The sequence below is a fragment of the Schistocerca piceifrons genome, chromosome 5 (genome assembly GCF_021461385.2).
Source record: "Schistocerca piceifrons isolate TAMUIC-IGC-003096 chromosome 5, iqSchPice1.1, whole genome shotgun sequence".
NCBI lineage: Eukaryota > Metazoa > Arthropoda > Insecta > Orthoptera > Acrididae > Schistocerca > Schistocerca piceifrons.
The window spans coordinates 210768050-210789617 of record NC_060142.1 but is presented as its reverse complement, the minus strand read 5'-3'; the positions used below and the strand labels follow the sequence as shown (position 1 = coordinate 210789617).

Here is a 21568-nt window from a genome sequence, read left to right as displayed (position 1 = left end):
TCCAGATACTTCTGATCAGATAGTGTATGAAAGTATGAGGTCTGTTCAAAAACTTCTGGAGCACTCATAATTTTGTGCCAGTGGTGTGTTGGAGCAAAATGTGATTGACGTCCCAGCACACACACCTGTGTTTAATGTGTAACTGCTGGAGGTTTCATAGTTGTATGTCTGTTAGTTATTGTTCAGTGCTGTATTGAGTAGAATGTTGTGTCGCACAGTTAGCGAATTTCGAGATGGCAGAGTTAGAGGAGCAGCACGTTTGCATTAAATTTTGTGTGAAAGTCAGGAAAACCTTTACAGAGACACACCAAATGATATAGAAAGCCTACAATGATGAACGCTTAAGTCAGTGGTTCTCAAAATTTTTGAGCTTTGGACGCATTTAAGAGGCCGCAAATAATTGTGCGCGCATTTAAAATAATTGAGGGCACACTATATACATATTTCTGAGAAATATTTTACAACAGTCAATACAGGAAATAAATACTGTGATAAAATAACAACTAAATCATTTTATTTTGAATTTCCTGTCCAGACTACAGAAAATACAACTTCCATTGATAAAAAACATACATTATCACAATATTAACAAATAATTTTTGTATAAAAAATCTGAGACATTCATGAAGCACTATTGCCACTCAAATACAATGGCCGAGCGCTGTGTTACCTCCTACCTTACCAAGATGAAGGGCAAGAGAAACTATTAAGTGAAACATATTGAAATGAAATAATGCAGTAAAACTAATGATTAATTCAAATTGTAGAGAAAAGTAATAATGCAATACAAATGAAACATACCTTACATCCACTCTTTCTAGTGTTTTTGGGAAACATGAGCCTTATGTGTCCTCATGATTTCTTCAATGTTTGGAGATATATATGCAAGACAAACGCTCATTTCCTTGTCAATACATTGAAGAGTTCCTCCCTTTCTACATTTAATTGTAGTGAGTGCAGAAAATCCTAATTCATATACATATGATGTTGAAAATTGAAGTAAAATGTTCAAAGCCTTTTTAGATATTGACACATTCTTTTTTTTATAGAAATCCAAAAGGCTTCAAGAGACAATTCCTTACGCTTAATTATCAGTTCACGATCAGTAGATACAGTTGCCAGGTCTTCTTGTTCTGTTAATGTTAAGCCAAAATCACCTGAAGTTTCCATGAATGGGTTTCTGATCCAATCGTACTGTTTAGTGTTGGGGATGGAAAATGTGAACTCAGTGTCTCTTCTAAGCTTATTAAATGATCTATTGTTATTGGAAGTATTTCATTTAAGCATGTACTCCTTACCAACTGGAATATTTCCAAGTTACCTTGAACAGCTTTTCTTTTCCATATTTTTCTTTTTCCATATGTTTTCTGTGAAACACTTTAATTTTGTCGGTGGATGTGAGGATATTTTCTTCTTTCCCTTGCCTGCTAGTGTTCAAAATATTGAACTGCTGAAATATATCAGCCAAATACTGCAATCTGGCAATCCAAAATTCACTCTGAAGGAGGTTGCAAAAATGTTAATGTTTCATTTCTTTGAAACACATGAGAAGTTCTTGTTGTAGCTCATGCACATGGGTAAGTACTTTCCCCCTTGACAACCACCTAACTTCTGTGTGTCAAAGCAACCATCTATGTTCTGACTCTATATTGATACAAAGTTCTTCGAATAAATATGTTTTGGCAGAGCTTGTTTTAATAAAATTTACCATCTGAACAACTTGCTCTAAGACTTCTCTCAATTTTTCTCCCAATGTTTTTACTATTAAGGCTTCTCTATGAAGAAAGCAGTGAGTTACAATAACACCATCTGTACAAATGCCTACACATGACTTCCTTGTTAACTGCCACTTATTAAGATAATCATTTAAAATATTGAAAACATCCTTACCTTTAGTAGACACACTTAATTCTTTGCAGAAAAGAAACTGATTTACTATATGATCTTGATTAATGAAATGGACAAATGCTAAGAGTTGTGATTGGTGGGTTATGTCTGTTGATTCATCAACTTGCGATGCAAAGTTTGAGTGCTTGAGTTTGTTACTGCATATATTTTTCTCAATATCAGTAGACATTTCCATAATACCTCTGTGAACTGCATCATTCGACAAAGGAATCTTGGTTATTTTCATAGCTGCTTCATTTTCTAGCATTGTCATGACCATTTTTTTGCAAGCAGACAAAATAAGTGACTCACCTATAGTATGAACTTTCATACTCTTTGCTATTAGTTCAGAGACTTGGTAGGAAGCAATCAGAAACAGACATTACACTTTTTAAAAAATATGCTGCTCTTGTTTGCTGTTCAGACACTCTCTTGAAATAGCGTACAGGTTTATCTTGAAAATGTGAATGCATTGTTTTAAAATGTTTGCTCAGCTTACTAGGAAGCAGAGACTCATTTGCCATTTTATACCCACACACCAAGCATAGTGGGAAAGGATAATCTTCACTCTCAATACAAGTGAAACCATAGCTTAAGTAGCTTTCATTGTACTTCTGATTAGGCCTCTGTTTTGCTTTTTTTACTTGCAGTTAGTGTTTGTTCACTTCCAGAATTGGATTCTTCGACGGCATGCTTGTTTCTCAGAAATCTGTCCATTTTATTCAATTACATTTTGTATATAAGATTCACTTCTAGCGCTTTGAAAATAAGCAGTATGCTGTACACAAAACGAGCCCCACATACACTAGCAACACCTCAATGACATATCACCTGAAAACTCTGCAATAACGTCAAGCGCACAACAATGGAAACGGTTTTCCTTCTGGGCCGGGATTTTTGTACCTCCATGGGTTAACAGTGCTGCCAATGATAATTTTCAAGTTCCATTAACCTTGCTGGAGGCTTCTGTCCTGAGCCTGCTGGATCACAAAACTGCAGTGGAAATTATGCTCAGAAATAGGAAGGCTTCATGAACAATGATGATCATGTTCACATGTGCTACTCATCTGTAGCAAAGAACACAAAATGAAATTCTTGTAGTTGTGGACAGCTCGAGGTCAAACAATAACAACCTCTCAAAGATAATGTCCTCTCCCAGTTTCTCTTTTCAATAATATTTTATTGATAACAGAAAGGTAAGCATCTCCAATAAAATATTGTTAAAAAGTGAGTGGTTGTAGATGTTATTTATAATTTTTTGATACACTCTCACAGTACCTAAATAGGTCATAAAGGCTAATAATAATAATAATAATATGCAATTCACCTCCTACATGCTGTTGCAGCCCCACTCGAGTTAGGTGGAATAGGTTCGCAACCATTGGGAACGACACGAAACCTTCCAAATTCTATGGACAAGTTGTGATCACGTGCATAGCGCACAAGACTCAATTTCAGTACGGCTACCATCATAAAAGAAAAATGTCCATAGGTGAATCAACTGTGAAACAAAAGCATGACACAATCAGATAATACCTGTAAGTGTTTCCATCGGAAAAATCCATCAGTTGTCAACTATTTTGTCACCATTTTCTCCTGATTCTGAACGATTGGATTTGATCGGAAATCCATTAATGCTTGGCAACACTGTGGATTAACTCAATATTTATTTACAAACTTTAAGAGCGACACAAGTGTCGTACCATTTGGTTACGTAAAGAAGGCATGGAACGAGGTATGCGAAAATAATTTGCATGGTGCCTACTGGGCAAAGGGTGGTGGGAGGGGGAATGGTTAGGAAAATTTCATGACCAGTGCTAGTCATCCGTGGATGCCTATGCGCCTGGTACTGACCAGCGACTAAGATAGTTATATTTTACACACAAAAGTAAAAAGGGTTCCCTAAAAATGCATTATTTCTATCAAAAATTGTGAAATCGAGGTAAGACTGTTGCAATGCAGTTCTAGTGCAAAGAGTTGAAGAAAATGGCATTTGAGGCATTTATTAATTATGAATGACCATGAAGCATTATGGTGCAAGGAACTTGCAGTCCATGGTTGCAGTCTTGGACTGCAAGTTTTTACAACATATCAAATAAGTTACTGTAATAGCTACACCAAACTTTACCATGGATGAAGTGTTACATCTATAAATTCAGTTACATTTATTATTAAATGAATTAATCACACCCACCACTGCATATTGTTATGATTGTAGGAATGTGACAATTATCTGACCATTCTGTTTCTCCACACCACAGCATTCTGCCATCCAAATAATTATTTTTCTCGCCTCATTGCGAATTATACTTTCTCTAGAATTCCTTACAGTTCTCGGTGGTCTAAGGGATGACCACGATCGGCCAATGACGGCTTTATCATTGGTAATTATTTTAAAATACCTTTGTCCAGTTCCCAAACAGCCACTACCGTTAGATTGCTAAGATTAGCAGCAATGGAAAAGAGAAAACAGTCAGCATGAAACGTACCGAATACTGTCGATGCTACCAGGAGATAAGCCACTTTATTTCCTTAACCAAACTGAACTATTTGACACAGCTTAAGGATTCGTTCTGTATTACACATGTCATGAAATGGATAAAACTGAGTCACTATGTGTTCTTTTATATTTATTTGGCCATATGTTTTCCTAAAATATTACGGGGCGCACCTGTAAACGTTTTAGGGGGCATCAATGCACCCTGGTGCACGGTTTGAGAACCACTGGTTTAAGCTGCACACAGTGTTATGAATGGTTCACACAGTTTAAAAATGGCCAGTCCAAAGTTAAAGATGACCCTTGTTCAGGATGCCCTTTGACGTCTACTGACAACACTCATGTCAAGAACGTCAACAAAACTGTGTGTGGTAATCAAACACTGGCTGGGTAAGAGATTGCAGAAGAAAGTAAAATTTCAATTGGATCATGTCATGAAATCCTGACACAGCGTCTTGGAATGCATTGTGTTTCTGTCAAGTTCATCCCACTGCTCGTAAGTCAAGACCAGAAAGACCTTTGCCTCACAATCTGTGAAGAGCTTTTGTATTGCACAAATGAAAACAAGATGTTCCTTAAGAGAATCATAACTGGTGATGAGACGTGGGTCTGTGGTCGTGATGTTGCGACTTAGGCTTAATCTTCATAAGGGGTTGAGAAAGGTTCTCCAAGACCAAAAAAAGCTTTTGAGATCAGGTCAAATGTGAAAGCCATGCTGATAGTTTTCTTTGACTTTGAAGCATTAGTTCATCATGAATTTGTGCCACAGGGACACTGTTAATCAATGGTACTATTGGAATGTGTCGTGATGCCTCCAAGAAAATGTCAGAAGGAAACAGCCTCAAATGTGGCAAGACAATTCATGGCTCTTGCATCACAATAAAGCAACCCCACATTCGTGCCTGTTGGTGCGTGACTGTTGCATAAAAAATGAAATCACTGTGCTGCCTCATCCTCCATACTCTCCAGACCTGGCTCCTGCAGACTTTGTTTTTATGTCAAAAGTTGAACACCCTGTTGAAAGGATGAAGATTTGCAATAGTAGATGACATAAAAGAAAATTCACAGACAGCACATCACACGATGCTGCAAGAGACATGCTGAGACTGCTTCTGGAAGTGGAAATGGCATTGGGAGCAGTATGTCAATTGTAGAGGAGAGTATTTAGAAGGAGACCCTGTATAAAAGTAAAAGGTAAGCAAAGAAAAATTTTGAGGATGAAGTTCTGAAATTTTTTTAACAGACCTCATACATACCTATCTTTCGGAGCTAATAGTTCATTCCTCATGGAGGTTTGGGGAAGGTTAAAAAGAAAGAGTGGGGTGGAGGAACAAAGCTATTGGGAGAACAAGAAGGGACAAAGTTTTTAGTTTAACATTCTGTCTGCAGTGTGACAATTGGAGATGGAGTGCTTAGTTGGAAAAGATGGGAAGAAAATTGAAGGGAGGGTTTTCAAAGAGAGTATTGTGACATTTAAGTGAAATTATGGGTATCACAGGAAACTTAAATTTGGACAGACAAGTAGAGATTTAAAGTCAGTTTCTCCCAGTTATGATATTCCTCCCAAATATGCAGCTAGTAATATAAATAATAGCATCACCTTGCTCATTTTTGTCTAAAGGTTACTCAGTCCTTCAATGAAATGTCACAACCTCACCCCCTTCATTCACTCTGCTAGGCAGCTCTTCTCAACTGCACAAACTTTAAAATTATTCTTCTGCACTTAACTAAGGATCTCCATCAGCACTTCCTAAGTTAATGATTACACTTTTTACTTCTTATATGTACTATCCATTTGTCTAAAGCCATCTCTTTTTAAATGATTTTAATTCTTTGAATTTTTTGTTGGTTTCATTTCTAAGTGACCTACAAGGCTGTCTTCTTATGTGTTTTCCTTACTCTTCTACTGATTCTCTTTGTTTTGTTCTGCAGGAAAAATCATCATTAGATTATTTCAGAACACTTTGTATCCAGTGCATATATTAGGGTCACTCCAAAAGAAATGCACACTATTTTTGTAAAAATACAGTTTTCATTCTGCATGTGTGAAAGTTTTACAGTGTGTAGATACATCCTTCCATCTTGTTTTCAAACTTAGTTCAACCTGTTCCTGTGAGTGGCGTCATCACAGCATGTCTTCAAGATGGCTGCTACACTTGATGTTTGTCAGAAGCAGCGTTCTGTGCTGTGAAAACGAGACAGTGGGAAACATCCACAAGAGGTTGAAAAAGGTATATGGAGATGCTGCTGTTGATCGCAGTACAGTTAGTCGTTGGGTAAGCAGGTTACGCGATGAAAGTGGGCACGGCAATATTGAGGACTGTCCTCGCAGCGGCAGGCTTTTTACTGCACGCACTCCAGACAATGTGCAGAGAGTTAATGAATTGGTGACTGCTGACAGACGCATCACAATGAATGAATTGTCATGCTATGCTGGGATAGAGGAAGGAAGTGTTTTGTAGAATACTTAAAGTGTTGGCGTTAATACAGGTACGGAAAAAAACATGGAAGTGATTACAAAACTCAGATGGACAACACTGAAACATCCGCCTTACAGTCCTGACTTGGCTCCATGTGACTATCATCTCTTTGGGAAACTGAAAGACTCTCTTCATGGAACAAGGTTTGAAGATGATGGCTCCCTTGTGCACACTGCCAAACAGGTTGGTCCAGAATTTTACCATGCGGGTATACAGGGGCTGGTTCCAAGATGGCGTAAGGCAGTTGAGAGGGATGGAAATTATGTGGATAAATGAAAATATTGTTCCTAAAGGATGTATCTACACACTGTAAAACTTTCAAACATGTAGAATAAAAGATGGATTTTAAAATAAAAAACAGTGTGCATTTCTTTTGGAGTGACCCTCATATTTATTGTGTCTTTAAAGTGGCAGTATCTGTTGCCTTATGCATCCCCATGTCATTGATCATTGCTGAATGTTCCACCTTGTGGGATAGTTTCCAACCACCTGAGTAAGAGCGTGTTGTGAAACACTGTTTCCACTTCCATATTTGACTTTTGAACATGCTCTTCTCAAACTGAGGATGGAAGTCTTCAACTTCTGTAACTCAAAATAATTTAATGTAAATTGTAGCAGTGACTTTGACTTTGACTACACTCCTTGTAGCATATGTTTCTAGATGTGTGGAACAGAAAGCATAGTTATCCTTCAGGAAAACACTGTTTGTTTCTCTTTGTTTCCCCATTATGCTTACACAACATCAATGATGAGCATCATATTCCTAAAAAAATGCACAAGTGGGATTTGAATGAAGAAAGAGACCATTATGCATGGCTGTTTTAACTATATAGATTGCTGAGGTTGAGTAACAATGGAATGTACACTATCTGATCAGAAATATCTGGACACCTCTATGTAATATGGAACTGGCCACCAGATGTCACAAGATGTGGACCCACCAGTATAAAAGAAGGTGGGAAGCACTGTGTTGTCAATAAAGAAGTAGTTACAGCAGAAGGAAGAAGGCTTTGCCAAAAGCTAAATTTGTAACAATCTTTTTGTCATGCCTGTCGACAACTCCCAGTAAGTAGCAATCTATCCCCTCCCTAGTATTGTAGTCCTCATGTACTGACAAACATGGACCATCTAGCATTGTGAAGAGTGTTTAAAAAAATAAAAAAATAAATGTATGAGATCAGCAGAGGAATTTCACATCGGTTGCAAAGTGCTCATTGTACGTAGGGAGTTAAAAAGAATTTATAGCCATACATTTCTGCAGTCAGTGCCGAGTGCTGCTTGAGGTGGTGTAAAGAGTGACACCGCAGGACAGAGGATGACTGGAATTGAATGATTTGGAGTGATGAATTGTGCTGTACCTAGTGTCAATCTGATGGAAGGGATTGGGTTTGTTGACTGCCTGGAGGACATTACCTGCCATTTTGAGTCAAGTCAACAGTGAAGTAAGAAGGAGGTGATGTTACTGTATGGTGGTGATTTTCATGGTTAAGGTGAGGCCACCTTATTGTGCTTAGAAAAATGCTAAAATTTGTGTACTGTGTACAGTGGAAGAGTGGTTTAGAGTAGATGGTAGTTTGTATCAGGATGACAATGCACCCTGTCATAAAGCTGCATCTGTAAGGGAATGATTTGAGACAATAACATTTCTGAAATGGACTGGCCTGGCCAGAGACATGACCTAAACCCAATGGAATACCTTTGGGAAGAGTTAGAACGTCGACTTCACTCTACATGCCAGGGTCCAACACCACTACCTTCTCTGGTTTTGGCTCTTGAGAAAGAATGAGCTGCCATTCCTCCACAGACATTCAGACACCTCGTTGAAAGTTCAAGCCATCATAAAGAAAAGGAGTGGACACAACTCTTATTAAGCCACTGAGCCATTGTCAGTAAGCCACTAATAGGTGTCTGGATACCTTCACAAAGGCAGTATGTATGCACTGAAGTGTTGAGTGCATACTACTGTCTGAAGTTACAAATGTTGCATGTAGCAGACTTATGCAGTAGTGTGATTGGTACCAATGTAACTCATACAAAATGCCTATCTGCTTTGTCTGTTACTGAATCCTAAAGACTCTGCCCTGGAATTTTTCAATCCTCCCACTATTTGCTGATCTTCTGTTACTATTGCACCATGCTCATCTTTACTGCATGAAATTACTATTACAATATGCTTGGCTCCTTCTGTTGTATGTAGTTGGAAAGAACATCAAAGACAATAATCTGCACTCCACAAGTGATGGTTGTACGCTTTACAACCTAGATTCACAGGACCAAATAAATAATCAAATAAGTACTTCATTTTCCAGTCACAATTGGTGTGTGGGGAGAATGATTGTCAGTAAGATACTGTATGTGTTCAGAGCTCTCAAATTCTGGCCTTGTGGTCTTTTCGTGAAATACTGTATATGTTGGAGGGAGCAATATGTGGGATGTGTCTTCTAGGAATGTACATTCTCAGAAACATAACAATAAACTGTAATGTGATCCACAATGCTTGTTTTGTAGTGTTTTCCACTAGAATTGAATGAGCATCTGCATACCACTTTCGCACTATCTAACCAAACCTGTGGCAAAACATGTTACTCTTTGTATATTGTATGTTTTCATTACCGGTCACGGGTAAGGTCTCTGGCTGAGAGCCAATACCACCTTGTCAATTGCTTTTATTGACCTGAGTCCCTATTACTTTACATATTACACTTTCAGTTTTGTATGTATTGTAAGATTCCATTCTATTTACATCTTCTTAATGTCTTTGGCACATACTGTAAAATCTCAGTGTATTTACAGCTATTGTTTAATTTCTTAAATGCTGCAGATTACTTGGCAGTACACCATAATATGCTAATCAAATCTTTTGCAACAGCATAATGCTGGAAATGGGTTCAGAGCCTGAGTTGTGTGCAGTTAAAGTTCCTGAAGTGTAGGCAAAAGTTTGTTTTGTGTAATAATTGCAATATTTCATAAGAATCTTGAGCCAAGTCAGTCAGAAAGATAGAATAAGTAAAGGTCTTTTTGTAGTTGCACAGAGTTAAATCTAACTGGAATTTAATGGTAATGGAAAGAGAGGTAGGAAAGCCAGTAAAGGATAATATGTTCACTGGTCAAACCATTAAATACCCATAGAGAAATTGTTACAAGCATAATTTAATACTGTGTAATTCTCATCCTGGACTTAAAAACTGCCTTGTTTTAGATAGGAAGTGAGTCCACAAGGTTGTGCAGGTACATCACATCCAGGCTAAACCACTCGCTGAGGAGTTATCTGCACAATTCCTCCAAATTGCTAGGATGGTGATGTAAGTGTTTTTCTTGCTGTTTCAACATGCTCCACAGATTGTCTATGGGGTTCAAGTCAGGTGATTTTGGAGGCCAATCAAGATGTAATAGGTGGGGCAGTGTTAAGAAAATGAGTAATGTATCTTTCCAACCTGATGAACTTCACTACTGTACCCTTGTAAGTGATGGCATCTTTCAAGGTGACCAACTCCAAATGTTCATTCCATGCAGTTCTCATTGCAATGTTCTCTCACTAACAGGTTGAGATGGACTGTCATCCACTATCTGTGTGAATTCCTGTTGGTTTTGGAAGTGATTTTGATTCACAAGCTGTGAAATGTGTCTCCAATCCCACTCAGTCAGATCTTTTTTCTCCATCCACATGTTACACCATGGCTTTTACACACACTGAAAAGCCTACCCAAAACACCAACAAATCCAGCTACTTCAAACATTGTGTGGCTACAGGCATGGCCAAAACTATTACCCCCTTCTGTCACATCCTTACATTTACCCATGTTTATTTACAATGTCCACTTGAAACAAACTGGTAACTGTCTCGCTGATCACTGCTGCCTTGTACTCACACAGAGGCAGTGCACGCATGGTTGAGCATGTGACTAGATCTCTGTGCTATCTGTAAAGATTTAACAATTCATCTGTGCTTGTGGACTGAGGTGACTAATGTTTTGTCCAGTGAGCTTACTACAATGAGAAGATCATAAATATATTAGATAAAAATCATGTATCAGAAGGAAACGATGGAATAAACAAAAGAATGACTCTCGTTGTTATGCAGGCATTGCACAATGGTTAGGTACGTGAAACATCAAGAAATGTGACCTTCAATGGCCTCATTGAAGTATTAGCTAAGTGTAGATAATTATGATCTCTTAGTGTTTTATTTTTGGTCTCTCGTTTATTTATTTGTAAGTGTCATTCCTGTCTCTTTTTTTAATTCCCACCTTAATTTTCATTTCTTCTTGTTTGCATGATGTAATGATATGAGATTCCAGTAGAATGTTATTGCGAAAGTTCTTCATTGCACTATAACCACACTGTGAATCTACTTAGATCTATACTTTCTGGGCTGCATGTGTTTTATTAGAAGATAGAAATGACAGATACATTAGTAGTAGATGCTGTTTGTCATCCACATTTATAGACTGATGTGCAGTCCTTCTGATTTCTTTACCTTTGTGGAACAGCAAACCGAGCAATTTCATTTCACGTAAGTTGTGGTTCTTAGTGTAATTTACTTGGGTAAAGGCTCTCTGTTCAGTTACACTCTTTGTGTAGTTAGTGTGCTTGCAGAAAAAATTCTAAATTACTAGTACATCTATTGCACTGCACATAGGTGCCTACTTGGTCAGTAAAGGTGGTATTGTGTTTTGTTAATATTTGTCAGAGTTAATCTTTGAGGAAATATTATTAAAATATAAGTGATTACCACTAATTATCAATGAGTATCTGTTAATTGAGAGTAAATGTGACCACTCACTGAATAGTAGAAGCAGGAGGAGGAGTTGGCAGAGGAGTAGCTGGTGGCTTGGAGGAAGCAGCAGATGTGTGGTGTAACAATGTGCAAGGGAGAGATAGCAGGTGCACAGGCTAGGAACGCTAAATGCTGGCGCCACAGCCAGTGAGTTCATGTAGCACATGGTGGTGATAATGTGGAGGCATGGCTTAGGATGGGATGATGGGACAGGGGAAGAGGAGAGTATTGGGTAGAGGATGTGGTTGTAGTGGGTTAGCTGAGATTGAGACCAGGAGGATTACAGAAGTGAAGGATGTGCTGAAAATATACCTTCCATCTGCATAGTTCAGAAAAGCTAGTGCTGGAGGGGAGGTTTCAGTTGAAATGGCTTGTAAAACAGCCATTGAACTTGAGCATGTTATGCTCAGGAGCATGTTGTGCCACTGTGTAAACAGCTCACTTCTTGCTGAGATTAGCTGGTTGGTGGCCATGTGCACATAAAATGCTGTACTGAAATTGCAGCAGAGTTGGTGTATGACTGGCTGCTTTCACAGGTGCCTCTGTTGGGCTATGATGAGCCTGTGACAGGATTGGCATAGGATGTGCTGGGTAGGTGAATCAGGAAGGCCTTGCATCTGGATCTTCCACAGGGGTACAACCTCTGTTGCAAAGGGTACAGAGTGGGAGTGGCATCAGTGTGGACCAGGATGTTGTGCAGGTTGGGTGGGCAGCAGAATACCACATCAGGAGGGGTGGGAAGGATTGTGGGTAGGATGTCCCTCATTTCTAGCCATGTTTATAGGTTGTCAAAGCACTGACAAAGGGCATGGTTCAGTTACTTCTGTCTGCGTTAATACTGGGTGATGAGAGGGTGCACCATTTCAGTTGATTCTTGGGGGAGGTGGGGGGGATTAGGCCATTAGACCAGATATGGTGCAGGAAATCTGTTAGTGGACTAGGTCTGAGGTATAATGCCTGTCTGTGACGAGCTTTGTGAGATCTTCAGCATAGCAGGGCAGGGGAATTCTCATCACTACAAGTATGCCATCCATGGGTGACTAGGCTAAGTGGAAGTGATTTTTTGATGCAGAAGAGGTGACAGCTATCAAAATGCAGGTATTTTTGGTGCTTAATGGGTATCGTATGGATGGAGCCATCAGGGAAGTGGAGCTCTATGCTCAGGAAGGTTGCATGTTGGACTGGGGAGGACCAGTTTAAGCAAATGGGTGAGAAATTGTTGAGGTTGTGGAGGATTGAGGATAGGGTGTGTTGGCCCTGTATCTGTTAAAATACTATAAAGTGAAATTCCAGAAGTTCTTGTGTAGTTAATTAGTTAATTTTTAAAGAGTAGTGTGTTTTCTGTGGTAGGGGATGGGGAACCAAGCAATTATCATCAGACTATAAACTATGTATGTGAAGATTAGTAATTAAGTTCTTTATCAAATTCTGTGGACCTTTTATTTTTATTTTCAGCAACTCACAAACTAACATGCTGTAGTTGTGCACATATATATAGCTTCCACTTTATTTAACTATAAGGGGCATTCAAAAAGAAATGAGCTGGAGGCATAATTACAGAAACCAATATTTGTATGTTAGAAGTATTGACCCAGGCTGTCGTGACACTTATCCCACTGTGGCACAAGGTGGTGAATGGCTGTCTCATAAAATTCCCGAGGCTGCAATGTTAACCAGTTCCGCACATGCAGCAGGACGTCGTCGTCCGAGGTGAACCATTTGCCCCTCAGAGCCTTTTTAAGGGGACCAAAAATGACGTAATCACAGGGAGAGATGTCTGGACTGTATGGAGGGTGGCTGAGAACCTCCCATTTGAATTTCTGCAGGACTGCCGCAACTTTGTTGGCCGTATGAGGCTTTGCATTGTCGTTGAGCAGAATGACCCCATGGGTGAGATTGCCTGGTTGTTTTGATTTGATTGCTTGGCGAAGGGTGATCAAGATTTGCGAGTAACACTGGGCATTCACTGTTGTCCCATACTGCAGGAAGTGAATCAGAAGGGGGCCATCTGGGTCAAAGAAGAACGTCAGCATAACCTTTCCTGCACTCATGTGGACAGTGACATCCTGCTGTGCATGTGGAACTGGTTAACCTCACAGTCCATGGAATTTTATGAGACAGCCATTCACCACCTTGTGTCACAGAGGGACAAGTGTGTCAACAGCCAGGGTCAATACTTCTAACATACAGGTAAAGGTTTCTGTAATTATACCTCTGGCTTGTTTCTTTTTGAACTCCCCTTAGATAATCATTTCCTTCTTATCTCCCCATTCTCCTAAAACATTTTCACTAATGGGTGTTTCCAACCACTTTTCTGATGCTTCTCGGTTTCGTATCGTAGGTACCTGTGAGTGAATATCATGTTATCTGGTCCATTGCCATATGTTTTGCAGCCAGGACACTGTCTTTCTTTGAAGATCAGTTTCTAATTTTATCTTTAATTATGGACAGCAAAAATTAATACCTTTTTTTTTTTTTTTTTTTTTTTTTGCCTGGGATGTCCGAAACATACTTTCTCTTTTTGATTATACTGGATAGTTTCTTACCTTTGCTGACATGCTTAAGGACTCCTTCATTTGTCATCCCACCGTCGACTGTGTCTAAAGTACTGTGTTGACACCTGTTGTTATTTGAGTATTTCTTGTGCTTTCAATGGTCCTTCATTGGAAACAAAATCTTTTCTGTAACCTACTTTTTAATTTAATCTCATGGTCTATATTATGATCTCGTTTTTGTTGCAGTCTGTATTGTCCATTATTGTGTTAGATCTTCTCAAACAGTTTATAATGATATTGCTGAATTCATGTATTTAGCTCATTAGCTGTTTCAGCTTTTGTTGTTTGGTCAACTCAGTTTTGTAGCACCATCTGTTGTTGTGTTATTGCCTGTCTTGCTCTTGACAGAACAATTTTTATAATGGTGACTAGCAGCAAATTGTTTAAGTGTGCACTCTTTTGATAGTTTAGTGAAATCTTATGTTGATGAGAGTTAAATCAGCTTGATTAGTTAGTGCACTCTGTGATTCATCTTCTGAAGAATTCCAAGTATGTAAGCAGCAAGGATGAACCTGAAACCAAGCTTCAGAGACTTTGTTAATAAAAGGAATGAACTTCTGCAGGAATGCTGTGCATATCAGAATATCACATGGAAATCAGTGATTTTTTTTAGTAGACAACACACACACACACACACACACACACACACACACACACACACACTTTCAAACAAGCACAACTGACACACACATGACTCTGTCTGTGGTTACTGAGTCTGGACAGAAATTGAACAGATGTGTCTGGATAAATACAGGCAATTCTGAAGAACCAGCAAGAAGAAAATGGATGCAGAGTGTAGAGTTAAGTCCCAAGCCTGTCAGGTTGATGAAAATTGTGTTGAACAGATCTTTAAATGCTCTGTTACAATAGTGAATCAAGATACACTCAAGTTTGTGATACTGTTAATTTACAGACCACCAGCAGAAAATATCTTAATTCTTTCAGACTTGAATTTTTTCTGGAAGAAGTAAAATTTTTCTGTATGCTGTAATTGTCTTAGGTGTTTTTTAAAAAATGATTTTAGATGCAAGATTTATACAAAAATATATATGCATGTTTTCAAAATATGCTTTGTGCAGTTGGTTTATTTTTATGGACAAAAACAACTAATTTTGAAATATTCATTGTTGTAATAAATAAAGTGATCAATCAATAATTACCATGCAGAATAACAATAATAATGTTCATTTATACAGTGGAATATAACCAACCATCCACTTCTGTGTGCTCTGGCAGTCACAAACTGTTGCACACTGCTACATTGCTTTGTTGAAATTTTTGTAATGTAGCCCAATAGTTGGCAGCATTTGCACATGATAATAAGATGGAACATCCACAAATGTGTACATGAAGTTTCTACTGTGGAAAAATATTCCTGTTGCAACTAAGAGACAGTAAAATTTAATTTACACAATTGTAGCCAGTGATTCTGGATGGCTTAACCTCCATAAAGCAGCTGGAAACAGTTTTAATAAGGTTTTGTGGACCTAACCGGCAAAACATTGTTTCTGGAGACTTTAATGATAGTTCCTTGTCAGATAATACTGTTGGAAGGCACATAAATTTGTTGTTGTCCAGTTTTGGATTGTTTTCCATATTAAAATTCTCTGCATCTACACTCTGCAAACCACCGTGAGATACGTGGCAGAGGGTACATCCCATTATACCAGTTGCTAGGGTTTCTTTCTGTTCCATTCACGTATGGGTCAGGGGAAGTATGATTGAATGCCTGTGAGTGCAGTAATTATTCTAATCTTATCCTCACAGTCCCCGATACGTAGGGGATTGTAGTATACTCCTAGAGTCATCATTTAAAACTGGTTCTTGAAACTTTATTAACAGATTTTTCTCAGGATAGTTTACGTCTATCTTTAGGAGTCTTCCAGTTTGGTTCCATAAGTATCCCTGTGACACTCTTCCACAGATTAAAGAAAACTGTGATCATTTATGCTGCCCTTCTCTGTATACACTCAGTATCCCCAGTTAGTCCTATTTGGTACAGATCCTATTTGGTACGGATCCCACTCACTTGAGCAATATTCTGGGATGGATCGCACAAGTGATTTGTGCCCAATCTCTTTTGTAGATTGATGCATTTCCCCACAATAGTCTACCAATAAACCAAAGTCCACCACCTGCTTTACTCATGACTCAGACTATGTGTTCATTCCTTTTCATATCTTTACAATGTGTCACTCCCAGGCACTCCCAGGTATTTGTATGAGTTGGCCAATTCCATCAGTGACTTATTGATATTATAGTCATAAGATATTATGTTTTTTCATTTTGTGAAGTGCGCAATTTTACATTTCTGGGCATTTAAAGCGAGTTGCCATTCTCTGCACCACTTTGAAATGCTATCATGGTCTGACTGAATATTTATGCAGTTACTTTCAGATAGTACTTCATTGTAGATAACTGTATCATCTGCAGAAAGCCTGATTTTACTATTAATATTGTATGCAAGATCATTAATATACAACATGAACAGCAAGGGTCCCAACACAGTTCCCTGCTCTCCATCCAAGATAAAATGCTGTGTTCTCCCTGCCAAAAAGTCCTCAGTCCAGTCACAAATTTCAGTCGTAAACCCATATGGTTGTACTTTTGACAATAAGCGTAGATGTTGTACTGGGTCAAATACTTTTTGGAAATCAAGAAATACTGCATCAACCAGATTGCCTTGATCCAAAGCTTTCAGTATGTCATGTGAGAGAAGTGCAAGTTGGGTTTCACATGATTGATGTTTTCAGAATACATCCTGGTTGGCACTGAGGAGGTCATTATGTTTGAGCTCACAATATGTTCTAAGGATACTGGATGGTAGTTTTGTGATTCGCTTCTACTACCCTTCTTGTAAACAAGTGTAACATGTGCTTTTTCTCAAGAACTGGGCATGGCTTTTTGTGTGAGGGATCTATGATAGATTACAGTTAGAAAAGGGGCTAACTCAGCTGCAAATTCAGTATAGAATTTCACAGGGATTCCATCGGGCTCTGGAGCTTTGTTCAATTTTAACAATTTCAGCTGTTTCTCAACACTGACACTAATAATTTTTTCATTCATCTTTTCAGGTTTTCCTTTATAAAAGAACATTGGAAAATGGAGTTAAACATTTCAGCTTTTGCTTTGCTACCCTCAGTTTGAGTTCCCATCTCATTAGCAGGGAACTGGACATTGACTCTGGTGCCACTAACAGTCTTTACATAAGACCAGAATTTCTTTGGGTCCTGTGAAAGATCATTTGACAATATTCTGCTATGGTAAGAAGTTTCTTTACAGTGACTGTATACCATGGACGTTCCCTCCCATTATGGACTGCTCTACTGGGTACATATCTGTCAAGTGCATGGTCAACTATTCTTTTAAACTTGAGCCATAGTTCCTGTACATGTTCCTGCCCTGTGCTGAAAGCTGTAAAGTTCTCATTGAGTTATGACATTACTGATTCTTTTTATCCAGTTTACTGAACATATATATCTCTCTGCTTGTTTTAGTTGTCCTTTGTATTTTGGTAATCATTGTTGCCACAACCACATCATGGTCATTGATATCAGTTTTGATGTGGATACACTCAAAGAGGTCAGATTCTTTTGTTGCCATTAGATCCAATGTATTTCCTTCATGAGAGGGGTTCCTAACTATCTGTTCTAGCTAGTTTTCAGAGAAGGCATTTGGTAAAGTTTCACAGGATTTCTTATCATGCGAACCACTAACAAAACAGTAATTTTCCCAATTAATTGTTGGATGATTGAAGTCTCTGCCAATGATTACAGTATGATTTGGCAACTTGTGTACAAGTGGACTGAGATTTTCTCTAAAGTTTTCTGTTATATCAGGAGATGAGTCTGGTGTGTGATAGAAAGATCCAATTATTTTATGCCCACCATTGATATTGAGTCTTGCCCAAACAATCTTACATGCAGCTTCAATTTCTATGTCAGTGAATTTAAGTTTCTCATCTACTGCGACAAACACACCACCTCCATTTCAAATTTGTGTGTCCTTTTGATATACACTTAAATTTTCTCCAAAAGTCTCACTGCTGTCAATTTCAGGTTTCAACCAACTTTCTGTACCTAGTATTATGTGAGCTTTACTGCTTTTCATGAGCACTTCAAACACTGGCACTTTGTTGCGAATGCTTCAGGAGTTTACCATTAAGATTTTAATACTCTCCTCTGTGAGAGGCATTTTTTTCTTATCTTACATTGATACTTCTGAGTTTCTTATAGCTATCATTATTTGACTAGTCTAAAAAACTTCTACCAGCTACCTGAGTAGCAGCTTCTGATGTATAGAGCACACATGACCCATTTAGGGGGATCCTACAGTCCTCAACCTTATGGCGCAAATCCAGTAAGTCGCAGCCTAGGTTGTAAGAGAATCTCCAAAGTCTCTGGTTCAGCCCGTGCGCTTGTCTCAGAACCGAAGGGCCACAATCAGTTCATGGCACAATGCTGCAAATTATGAGCTTCGTTGAAACTGTGTGTGCAAGGCTGGTCTTTCCCTTCTCTGTGGAGAACTCACAGATGGAGTTAAAATTAATAATGGATTTATGCATTTCATTTTAACAGAACATATAGATCCTAGGAGGATCTCAGCAGAATTTGTGCCATAGTTTCTAACAACTGAGCAGAAGCAACTTTGTTCACAGGGTTGCACGGGACACACCAAATATTGTGAACAGTAATTCCAATTTTCTTAACACAGTGAATGCTGTGATTAGTTCTAGGCTTAAGAGCATGACCCAGAACCAAAGTTCCAGTTATTGCAATGGAAGCATCCATCATCCCAAAGACCCAAAAAAATGAGGCAGGTTCTCAGCAATGTGAAAGACATGCTGACTGTCTTTTTTGACTCCAGTGGTGTAGTCCATCATGAATACTTTCCAGAAGGTAGTAATATCAATAAGGAGTACTACCAAGAGGTTCTGCATTGTCTTCATGAAACAACGAGACACAAATGGCTGGACTTGGGGGCAGCGGGCAGTTGGCACCTCAACTATGATAATGGACCCACTGATTGTTCTCATTAATTCAGCTTTTTGGACAAATACAACACAGTTATAGTTTGTCAGTCTTCCTATACCCCTGACGTAGCACTGAGAGACTTCAGAAAAACACTGTGAAAGGAACCAGATTTCAAAACAGTGCATATGCAGTGGCAATGGCCCACCAATAGTAGCTGGAAAAAATTTATCCTGTGGCTCCATTTCTTCAGAACAAGTATGGAAAAACTCCCTTTTATAAGTGAACATGACACTGATTGTTGACAGTATTCAGGTAACTATACATGCCTCACGGTCCTGAAGAAGATCCCAGCAGGGGGGTCAATACTTCGATTATGTGAGAAGAAATTTGAAGAGAAACGTGGCACAGCTCACTGTCAGTGGATGAATAGTTTACTACAGGTGCATTCTTGTGATTCCTTGATTGATGTGTTGTAATGTCTGATACAAAAGAATCAAGTATTTTCTGTTAGTGGTGGTGACCTTCCAACTAAGACTCCTCTGCATACATACATGATCCAAAATAAGATAGCAGCAGCGGGGCAAAAATGTTGATTGTGTAAGAATGTTTTTGTAGAAGAATATGATGCAGTCTGACAACCTAGAAAATTTTATCTTCAGTTAAAACTCAGTTGCAGTGGATGAGCAGTTTACTGCAGGTGTTTTATTATGCTTCCTTGAATGATGTGTTGTAGTGTCTGTCACAAAAAATAAGGTGTTTTCAGATAGTGGCAGTCACCTTTGGACTAGGGCTCCTTTGAAACTATACATCTACATTCACTCCTTCCGCTTATCAGAACACTTCTATACATTATTTTGCATGCTTTGGTCCAGTAGCTGTGTAATTTTTGCCTTCTGATAGAAAAAGTGCCATCTTTAACAATTTTGTCCTTGATAGGACACCAAGTGCTAATTTTCCAGTGTTCTTCTAGTGAAGCACAAGAACACATCTGTAATAAACTGCTCAACCATTGCCAGAAAGTAGAAAGATTTTTATGAAACATAACAAAATATAAGGATAACATAAAGATTAAAACATAGCTTCTTACCAATACATCTTGACAAATAGTTTGTTTTGCCAATCATGTGTGTCTAATTAGTACTGCAAGCTGTCTCATTGATTTTATGCCAAGATAATATATTTGCACAATATTGAATTTGTGGTCTATAATATTTAGTCAATTTAAAAAACAAGCTGGGAAAATATGAAAAGCAGGTGGTGTTATGTGCTCATTCTCAGTACTCAACATGTTGACCAGATTTTTTTAATTGATGCTGAGAGGGAAAATACCAGCAGTTCTTCTTGTGTTAGAATTTTTATGCTATTGTTAGTTTTTTGTCAAGTGACAATGCAAATCCTTTTGTTTCAGTTCCACGCGAAATTAAGTTTTGATGATGGAAAATATAGTATAATTGATTTTGGTAGCAGAAATGGCACTTATCTAAATGGTTCTCGTTTATCTGCATGTAAACAAGAAAGTGAACCATTTGAAGTGGTGCATGGAAGTATACTGCAGGTGGGGGGAACGAAGCTTTTGTGTCATATCCATTTGGGTCATGACACATGTGGACATTGTGAACCCGGTCTCTTGCAGCAGGTGTCCTCTGATAGAAGTAAGTTTACATATCTAATTCATATTTGATATTGTAATGTTTGTTTCCTTTCTCTTAAGGAGAAATTTGCCTCTGTTGTCCGTTGTTCATAAAAAATTAATAATTTACCAGCACTACAAACATGATAATCAATATGCTGGATAGATCATAGCAAAAGTTCCAATTGCTTACATTTTTACAACTATAACCTATTGCATGTTAGTCACTATCTCATCCTTCACCTTCACAGTGTTGCTGTTTAGCCAGGGTGCAGCACACTGCTTGGGGTGGGGGACTAGTCCTGCTCTGTATTCATGCTCACTACTCTTTCTTGATTCTGCTATATCACTACCAATACATGGCATCCATTTTGATTTAACACAGTTACCAATCTGAGCTTGTGCTCTGTATCTAGCGATCTTGGTTTTGATGGGATGTAAACACAATCTTACTTTCCTTTCTTTTTATTTTTCTACATGTAATTAAGCTACCCCACCCTTTTTGGAAAGTTTGATGTCTGCTAGATTCTTGTTGGTAGGCCATTGTTATTATTTAAAATGTGCCAGCTGGTACTGCAGGCCAAACAAGTTTTCTTCTGTAATGAAAATCACTAAACCTGTCTTCTCTGTTGAAAATAGTTTTCAGTGGTGACCTTGTAGATTTCTGTTTTGGAAATGTTACATACTTTATTTATGACATGCAGCAGTTCAAAATATATGTCTTTTTTACATCCCACATGGTTGCACTACTATCACTGATGTCATGTTT

The 21568-nt window shown here is 38.4% G+C and overlaps 1 protein-coding gene across 3 annotated transcripts in view; it reads left to right on the top strand.

Annotated features, from left to right (window-relative positions):
• Positions 1-21568, top strand: part of LOC124797803 (angiogenic factor with G patch and FHA domains 1) — a 270523-nt gene that overhangs the window by 19666 nt on the left and 229289 nt on the right. For all 3 annotated transcript variants that reach the window (XM_047260816.1, XM_047260815.1, XM_047260817.1), the window contains exon 6: positions 20578-20821. In XM_047260816.1, the coding sequence (XP_047116772.1) occupies positions 20578-20821 (244 nt within the window). The remainder of the gene's footprint in view (positions 1-20577; positions 20822-21568) is intronic.